Consider the following 10000-nt stretch of genomic DNA (forward strand, 5'->3'; position numbering starts at 1 on the left):
TTGAGGATGACCATTGATGTCTGTCTGTCTGTGTGCGGCGTGTTTTAGTTCGTGTGTCTAAGTGAGAGTTTTATCTACTTGGATGGCGTGCACAATGTGTTGCTGTAGAATGGATTTATATACTGCACCTAACAGGGGCGGATCAGTTGCTTTGTAAGGGGGGGTGCACTTTGAATCGAAAGTGAATGTGATGGGGGCGAAGCGCCCGAATTTGCTAGGGGGGTCCGGGGGCATGCCCCCACGGAAAAAAATTTTGGCTCAAAGAAGCAAAATGGTGACATCTGGTGCCATTTGAACTTATAAATGGTCATAGAATCAGTTTTCCAATTTTTTTTTCTGGAGGGGGGGTGCACGTGCACCCTGTGCACCCCTCCCTCGTCCGCCCCTGACCTGCGCCTGGACGTGTTGCGGGGGCTTGGGCATCTACACGGAAACCGCGGAGAAAACTGCTCGCGTGAATAAACAAACAACCTGCAATAATGTCACGAAGGCAAACCCTCAACACACAGGTCTACATTGTTCTTTGCTCATATAAAAGTAATGGCAAAATCAAAGAACAAAAAAAAAAGGAAAATATAAATTAAGAAAAGTGAGAAAGAAAACGCATGTACAGAGAAAATAAATTGCGCATCTTTTTTTTTTAAATTTTTTTTTTAACTTTTATCCCCCTCGCAAACCCATCCCCAACATAAAACACAATTTCTATTTTTGAATTCCAGGTTTAGTTGCTGACGCCAGTGCGTCAGCAAGCGCACATGACAATTGAAATAGACTCCAGTCTCGAAAATCAGATTTAGTTTTTTTGTTTTTGTCCGCAGCTAATGTTTGCGACTGCTGCTTGGTCCGCTCTGATAAAAAGGGTGCACATCAACATGATCAACACGCTTCTCACATCAGCATGGACTTAAGGTGAATAAATTTACAGGCGAAGAAGCCAAACCATTCTTTCTGTTTCTGTTTCTGAACTAGAGCAAAAATACTGGAGGGGTGGGGGGTGGGGGGTGGGGTGGAGAAGGATGATACCGCCGCTGAAAACAGCACCATGGAAAGCATATACCGTAAAATCCCCAGCATAAGCCCACCCCCCCTGTGCACAGATTTAGGGCAAAATTGGGGGGTGGGCGTTTGCTAGGGATAGACCCCTTTGCACAAAGTAAGTTTTGTGCTCAACCGTGTAATTGAGTGAATACAAACCCCGAAAAAGGACTTTGAGGCAAAGAAGGCCAACCATGAGAGAGAGAGAGAGAGAGAGAGAGAGAGAGAGAGAGAGAGAGAGAGAGAGAGAGAGAGAGAGAGAGAGAGAGAGAGAGAGAGAGAGAGAGAGAGAGAGAGAGAGAGAGAGAGAGAGAGAAAAAAAAGGACTGGCTCTTCTGAAAACAACCCGAGCATAGTCATTCATATAAATTTATAAAGTAAAAAGAAAATCGCCAGACCTTTGCAAGGACAAACAATAACAACACAATTCCGGGAAAAAGAAACTTGATGAAATGTCGAAATGTCAACAACAATGAAGCCCTTTCTTTCTGTACAGGGAAGAAATTACACGATCGTCTTTGGAAATGAAACGTTAACTGAACTTTGATTTTGTCTTCAAAAGGACCAATCTTTCTGAGAAAGAAAAACCCACAAACTTAGCAAAAAAAAAGAGAAGAGAAACTCGAAAAAACATGAACGATGGGTGGGAGTGAGGAGATGGGACAAAGAATAAGAAAAAAGGAAAGAAACACGAAAAGGTAAAGAAGGGGAAAAAGATGACTTTTAGAACAGTCTGCACAAATCCCAGTGAAAGTGAGCCTCTGGTCTCTTTGAAAAAAGCAGGGTGGGCGTTTGCTAGGTAGTTACCCCTGTGCGCAACTTTTGGCCCAAAGTGGGGGGTGGGCGTTTGCTAGATGGTGGGCTTATGCTAGGGATTTTACCGTATTAGGTATGTTACAAAAAAATTCAAAATTTTCATTTAACATTTTGATCTATATCACTTGAAAGAGCAGAAAATCAGCATTCCAATGGTATATATAACTTTGAGATTGGATAAGTGTAACCCGAGTTATGAATTTTTAAAGTAATAAAATTCGTAATAGAGGCAAAGAGGATAAATTGAAACCATTTTTGACATTTTTCAGCTAAAATTAACTGTAACTCACAGATTTGTTTATCAATATTGTTCAATTTGGTATCAAAAGAAAGGTTCAGAGCTCTATCTAAACAACTATAAAAAAAAATATTAAAAAAATTTTAATTTTTTTTTTTAGTAAGTTAGTATGAAACTGAGAGCAGACGAACTTCCGACCGCCATGTTGGATGTGAATACAACATGGGTGACAATCCGGGCGCAAAGCGGCGCATCCGTTAAAAGGTACTTCGCATCGCTTTATCGACTTGAAACTTTGGGAAACAGCAGGAAAATGGCCAAACTAACTGTTCAGAGGGGTCTCATAAGAGTTCAAAGGCTATAAATTGGTTTATAAAAGTACCTCTTGTGTGTCTTCTTCGCCCGATATTCTGGCCGGCGAGCTCGACAGTGTTGGACTCGCCATCTTTCTCAATCTTAAAGTCAAGAATGTGCTCTACGTCTTCGACAGGGTGCCTATGTGATGTAAATTTGGACAAGAATAGAAAAGAGGACCCCAAAACTGAGACAGTGTGAGTGATCAGAAAATGGGGGGCCATTTTCAATGACGTCAAAAATTGAGCTGCGCACGCATTTTGTAACATACCTACATATATACTCACTACTCATAAAAAACCGCAAAAGCACGTGAGAGAGTCCACCTATGTGATAAATTGACGATCTCTTCTCAAGTGTGTACATCATATAAATGAGGTCGAGTCAGACTACAGTCTGGCCAGGAACAAAATTGTGTTACTGTTTATGATGACAAAGTCACCGAGACAAACTTCATTCTCGAAACACTCTTTTGCGTTTGCTGTTCCTCTGGATGAGTTTTTAGAACTAACACGTGACGCTATAATTCCTATTGTGACGTTCTTTGTGCTTTTGACGTCAGAGATGTCACGAGGCTTTGCAAGAGGTCGAGGTTCCAGACACGTCTTCAATTTTGACACGGCGACCCCAGGAAGTTTGCAAAAGAATGCAAGCAAGTACATTATGTAGGATAAACAGAATACTACATGACTTGCAGTGTGATACCAGGTTTACACTCCCCGTTTCAGATCTGGTCAGGCTTTACAAGGAATACGACTCTCCCTTCAATTGAACTCAAACCAAAAATCAACACCCTGACTGCTTTAAGTGATAAGTTGTCATTTTTTGATGAATGCATTTCTTAAAGGCTGACATATAGTCCCATGGCTATATAGTCCTATTACTTCCAGGGCTTTTCCCATCGTTGCGGGGATGTATAAATTAAGCTTCCTGCAAGTTTTAGGTTTGAAGTCCTTACCAATTACGAGAAATAATTAATTCTTTATTGCTATGTTTAGCAACAGTTCACCAGGACTTGAGCTATTTTTAGACCGTCAACACAGACCGTACAGCTTCGTCAATCCCCGCGTGAAGGAAATCGCTCACCTTCCACGTGCAAAACGTAGGGGAAGAACTCCTAATATGGAGCACTTTTTGTTTCATGTTGATAACTAGCTTGTTTTCTTACGAAGAGTTTTAATTTTGTGTTTGGTAGTCCTTCTTTCTTAGGTTAACCGTTAGGCCTAATTAGAGTAAAATAGCTTTGATACACATTCAGCAAAAATTAAATGCAGAAAAAAATCACAAAGGGTCCATATTAGGAGCCTGGGCGCCTAATATGGACCAGTGAAGCGGCCTTCACGAATCACTGTAAAAAGCCCCCTATATTTCAAAATAACATGATACAACTTAGTGTACAAGTCAGCCTAATCAAAATATGCTCTAGGTTTATCTGTTTCGGGTTGATGAGAGCATTATTTGAAGCACACCAGGAAACTAAAGAAGCTTATCAAAAACAGAGTGAAAATAAGTGAAATTATCAACTTCCACGAAAAGAAGACTTTTCGTTGCATTTTTTTTAAATCTCGAGGGCTAGTTATAGGTTATTACCAGCAAGCTTCTTAATGAATTAATGAAAATAGCCTTTAGCTTTTATTTTCTTCGATTTGTTGAAGGTGGTCCATATTAGGGGACTCGCACATACTTTGAGATTTTGCTATTATTTTTTGTTTGCAGTAGAAACTCGGGGTCAACACTGCTAAAATGTAACAAATACGGTTTTAGCTGTCATATTTAGCCATTTTTGTTTGATAAAAGCTTTGGCTGTAGACAGAAACGAGTCCGTTTTAGGCGGCAAATTTAGAGTGAACGCTGCCAAAAGTGAAAAAAGAGAAAAAGCCTAACGGTTTTGAGATTTCTGTTTCTGCAACTGTTTTGACATGAGCAAGTTATCCAGAGAGGGTGAATGCAGCGAATAAAACTTTTTTGAGCGCTCTAGCGCCGTTAGTTTGTGGTAGTCCATATTAGGAGCCGGTCCATATTAGGAGCCCTTCCCCTAGTGATATTGATACGCCAGATTAGCGCGGTAGCTTATTGTGCTAAGCAGGAAAGCGCGCTTTTATGTATTCTTGTTAACTTCGCATTTTCCGGAAAACATCCACTTTCACTTTGAGACTGAAATAATTTGTTCTGTGTTCGAAAGCTACAGCCAATCGTTATTATAATTATCCCCTTAGGTACAGTTTTATAACATTATTGGCACATGTAAACAATATGAATTAATTAATGAACGCTACGTATATGGCAGCCTTTAAAAATCCGCTAGTGGCTTTTACAAAATCAATACCGGCACGGTTGGCCAAGTGGTAAGGCGTCCGCCCCGTGATCGGGCGGCCGGGTCATACCTAAGACTTTAAAATTGGCAATCTAGTGGCTGCTCCGCCTGGCGTCTGGTATTATGGGGTTAGTGCTAGGACTGGTTGGTCCGGTGTCAGAATAATGTGACTGGGTGAGACATGAAGACTGTGCTGCTACTTCTGTCTTGTGTGTGGCGCACGTAATATGTCAAAGGAGCACCGCCCTGATATGGCCCTTCGTGGTCGGCTGGACGTTAAGCAAACAAACCAACAAAATCAATGCATGAACACATTCCCACTGTATGCAGAAAGCGCCCAGGCTGTCTCGTTATTGGTATGTGACCAAGTGGAGGGAAGGTCTCATCCCATGTCAAAGCCAGACTAGATCCGAGACGTTGAGTCCAAGTGTTTACACGGGAAGATTACAGTGATGGCGCTAGTATTTTTTCAAACCGGTTCGCAAACTTTTATGATGCAAACAGTCCAGAAAAACCCCGGTAGACTGGTCATTGGAACCAGTTAGAATTAAACTCAGAGTACTGGTTGTGTTGTTCTACCAGCAAAAAACCCAAGTATTTTTAAAAATCAACCGGTAGGTCATACCGGCAGCCATTTTTCTTCCGGTATTTTCTCGATTCAACCGGTAAAATACCGGTAATTACAGGTTAATGCCAATACTGGAAGAAGTGTTCCTTTAAAAAAAACAAAATCTCCCAGGTGTTGTGCAGCTGCGCCACAAGGCTGGGAGACTAAAACAAAGGAGAGACCAACCACTCAGTTGTTCATCATCTGAGTTTCTCATTCAGAAAGGCACACACGCGGGTTGTCCCTGAGTCATTTACCACTGTCGTTGCTCGTGTACTTCGCTGTACTAGCTGCCACTGGTGTAAGTTTATACTGCTCAGCTGACTGGCTTATTTCGCTGTTGTGGGCTTTCGCTGGACTGCTAAATGATTTGACTCTCTTTTATTGTTGTGAGTTTATTCTGCGCAGTGAAACAACATGGCGAGAGGAACAGTTTTTCTGCTGCTGCTGCTTTCATTTGTGGCTTTAGCTTTCGGTCAACAAGGTAAATTATAGGTTATATAAGTAATCCTTTTGTTTTTTAAAGAACGTATGATAGTTGTTTTAATATGTGTGTGTGTGTGTGTGTGTGTGTGTGTGTGTGTGTGTGAGTGCGTGCGTGCGCGTGTAAGTTTGTGTGTCAGTGTGTGTGTGTGTGTGTTTGTTTGTTTGTGTGTGTGTGTTTGTGTGTGTTTGTGTGCGTGTTTGTGTGTTTGTGTGTGTAAGTGCGCGTGTTCGTGTGTTACAATATAGCGCAGTACGCAAGTACGTGATTCACTGGCTCTTAAGCTCATCCAAAAATATCTAAGAGCGTGACAATGATGGTGTGGCATTCATGATTTAGTAGTATTTTATTAATGTGTGGTTCTTCTTCTTCTTCTTCTTTTTCTTTTTCTTCTTCTTCCTTCACGGACTGAAACTCCCACATACACTCGTGTGTTTTGCACGAGTGGGTTTTGACGTGAATGCCAGGTTTTACCCGGCCATTTGTTATTGTGTGGTTCAGTTTTGGTTTGCTGCTTGCCGTTGCTGTTGTTTCTTGTTGTTTTGTGTTTATTTATTGCCTTTAGGTACTCTTGTTGACCTGAACATGAAGGTAATCGTGATGGAAAGGTGGCTGAGAGAGAGAGAGAGAGAGAGAGAGAGAGAGAGACAGAGAGAGAGAGAAAGAGAGAGAGAGAGAAAGAGAGAGAGACAGAGACAGAGACAAAGAGACAGAGAAAGTGAGTGAGAGAGGGAGAGGGTGGGGGTGAGAGAGAGAGAGAGAGAGAAAAAGAGAGAGAGACAGAGAGAGAGACAAAAAGAGAGAGAGAAAGAGAGAGAGACAGAAAGAGAGAGAGACAGACAGAGAGAGAGACAAAGAGACAGAGAAAGTGAGTGAGAGAGGGAGAGGGTGGGGGTGAGAGAGAGAGAGAGAGAGAGAGAGAGAGAGAGAAAGAAAGACAGAGAGAGAGAGAGAGAATGACAGAGACACAGAGAAAGAGAGAGAGATATATATATATTAGACTAGATTACCTTGTGATACGTCCCCCACAAAGGGACTTTGCTTTGTAAATCTCGGTCCCCCTTGAGGAGGGTCTGATGCTCCCAATAGGCTGTCTGTGAAGGGCTTATTTCTCTCTCTTTCTCTGCTAAGAGATTTTAACAAATCTCGGAAGAAAGTCTCTGCTGACTTTCAATTGCTTCTTTCACAATTTCTGATGTTTTATATATATATATAGAGAGAGAGAGTAAAAAAAAAAGTACGGACATCATCTACCTAATAACAACAGTATCAGACTCATCGCTGGTGTGATGAAGGCAAGAGCCGAAATAAATGTCAGAGCAACCTTACCTCAAAGTCACACAGTTTTATTTACTCGCTCTTGTCGGCTTTAGAGACTACGAATGACGTCTGCACGTTATGCGGCCACATGTCGTGACTTTGTTTGTCTTCACGTAAACAACTAGGTAAACCATCAGAGAGCCTTGCGGGCTTATTGGCAAAGGGATGTCCGGTATTTCAAGGTACACTTCTTCTTCTGGAATCAGTTGGGCTCACCATCTCAGACCTGGCCAAGCTTTTACATAGGATAAGACCATCCTCCCACTTGGTCACTTACCTAAAAGCAACACCCTGACTGCACTAGTGGCTTGTACAAAATCAATGCATCAAAAAGGGCGGGGATGTAGCTCAGTCGGTAGCGCGCTGGATTTGTATCCAGTTGGCCGCTGTCAGCGTGAGTTCGTCCCCACGTTCGGCGAGAGATTTATTTCTCAGAGTCAACTTTGTGTGCAGACTCTCCTCGGTGTCCGAACACCCCCGTGTGTACACGCAAGCACAAGACCAAGTGCGCACGAAAAAGATCCTGTAATCCATGTCAGAGTTCGGTGGGTTATAGAAACACGAAAATACCCAGCATGCTTCCTCCGAAAACGGCGTGTGGCTGCCTAAATGGCGGGGTAAAAAACGGTCATACACGTAAAATTCCACTCGTGCAAAAAACACGAGTGTACGCGGGAGTTTCAGCCCACGAACGCAGAAGAAGAAGAAGAAGAATAAGAATACATCAAAACACTCCCACTGTGCACAAAGGTCATCAATAGGCTGTTCATTTTGGGTATGTGACCAAGTGGAATGTGCCTTCAAGGAACCATTGTCAGCGATTATTCTTCAGCTATTATTTGTACGCTTCGTGTATCCATTTTCGGTTACTTTTCAAGCTTGTGTAAGTTTGGAAACTGAGTCATCATGCAAACCTGCCCTGAGAAGGAAGGTGCAATCAAAGGGCGTTAGCCGCACCACTCCCTCCAAAAATAAATAAATAAATAAATAAAAAAATAAAAATAAATAAAGGAATAAATAAATAAAATAAATAAATAAATATAAACGAACCCCCACCCCCTCAAACAAAATAAACAAACTTGCGAAACAGAAAAGGGCATGTGCTGGGTATCACATTCGATTTCAAACAGGAACACGTACCTGTCCTGTGCAAAAATTATAGCGCTGGGAAACCTGTGTTTTTCCGATGACGTAGAATTTGCGAAATCGGTTACCGTGTGCACACGCATACACATTATTTTAGGCGCACTCTTTCACTTCTGTTTTCTCTTTCTTCGCCTTCCTCTCAGTCTGTTAGGCCTAAAAAAAAAAATAGGTGTGGTTACGGTAACCCGACCTACCCTATTTTTAGGGGCCGACCCTATAACTTTTTATTACATTTGTCAAAAAACCCCAAGAAAACGAGTGCAGAAAACGCAATGAAAGCGAAAGCGCCCGAGTCGCACACTTATTTCCCTGTCAAGTAGGTTTAATTTGTACACATTAAAAAAAAAAAAGAAAAAAAAAGTGATTGCCTACCTTCCTACCCTATTTTTTTGGCTATGCTACCTTAACCACACCTTTTTTTTGGCCTTACAAGTGCAACTCTTTTGCATGTGCTGGAATTCCCATACCTTACTAAAACTCTACGTAGAAAAAATTTGCATTCAAGGCAGAATCGTGACCCGAGAATGGCTACGTGGTCATCTAAGGGACATCACTGAGGCAACTCCCGTTGCCTCCCATGTCGCCGATTAGGATAATTCCTTCTGTGACGCCTGTAAACGAAATGCATTCCGACAGTTCATTCCGTGACTCCAAAGGGATCTAAAATTACTTGTTCTGCTTACAAGTGCAGGTTCTGCAAATTTGGAGGCGTAAATGCCTCTGAATTCTGAGCTATGAATTTAACACACTAAAGTTCAAGATTACCGTTGTTTTTTAATTGTTGTTTCTTGTCTGGAGACGGATTAAACAAAATATAGAATAAAGCATGCACTATGCGCACACTGATCAGCAAAAAGGACTCCATTTGACCCTGCACAAAATTCGCAATGCACCAACGTTTCATAAGTTTTATTTCTTTTATATTTTATTTCTTTTGATTTTATTTCTTTTTAACAAAAAAATGTATTTCAGAGACCGCACCCGAACCCTGCTTGAAAACACGAGCAGAATGCTCAGTGGGAATCTCTTCCGTGTCGGTGATCAACAACAACTATTTCTGCTGTTCCGCTGGCTTCAGCATGTCTTGGTACAACAACAACTGCTCCTGTAGGAAGACCAGCGACGGTAATAATCATGCAAATTTATGCAAATATATGCACGTTTTTTTTCTTCTACGTTGAATGTGTCAAATGCAAAAGTGAAGAAGAAAGCTTCTGACCTAAACTGCAGACTAGCTCGAATTTGAAATTTTGTAGTGTGCAATACACTCTACAGTTGCAGGTTTTCTCAATATTTGATGACAACTTATCAAATCATATTTATTCGGACTGTTTCGACTCCGCCAGTTTCCGAACGTCAAAAAGCAGCTCTGTTTTTACTGTGTTTATATGTTTAGGATTAATAATGTGTGTTCTCTGTTTATTGCACACCTTTTGAAGCTAGTCCGTTGGAGAGTGATTCAATGAGTGAGGGTATTTTGTGTATGAGTGAGTAAGTGAGTGAGTGGGTTAATGGTTGTATGTGAGTGAGTTAGTGAGCGAGTGAGAGACAGAGAGAGAGAGAGAGAGAGAGAGAGAGAGAGATTGTGTGTGTGTGTGTGTGTGTGTGCGTGCGTGTGTGTGTGTGTGTGTGTGTGTGTGTGTGTGTTTGTTTGTGCATGTGTGTGTGTGTGTGTGTGTGTTCTTT

At 41.6% G+C, this 10000-nt stretch overlaps 1 protein-coding gene across 2 annotated transcripts in view; it reads left to right on the forward strand.

Annotated features, from left to right (window-relative positions):
- The first annotated feature begins 5572 nt into the window (after positions 1–5572).
- Positions 5573–10000, forward strand: part of LOC138958142 (uncharacterized) — a 5539-nt gene continuing 1111 nt past the window's right edge. Inside the window, exons 1-3 of one of the 2 annotated variants that reach the window (XM_070329223.1) lie at positions 5595–5665; positions 5773–5848; positions 9287–9439. In XM_070329223.1, coding sequence (XP_070185324.1) covers positions 5782–5848; positions 9287–9439 — 220 coding nt within the window. In that variant the 5' untranslated portion in view covers positions 5595–5665; positions 5773–5781. Of the gene's footprint in view, positions 5849–9286; positions 9440–10000 lie in introns of both variants that reach the window. The other variant, XM_070329222.1, reaches the window with a different exon arrangement.

This window comes from Littorina saxatilis, linkage group LG2 (assembly GCF_037325665.1).
Source record: "Littorina saxatilis isolate snail1 linkage group LG2, US_GU_Lsax_2.0, whole genome shotgun sequence".
NCBI lineage: Eukaryota > Metazoa > Mollusca > Gastropoda > Littorinimorpha > Littorinidae > Littorina > Littorina saxatilis.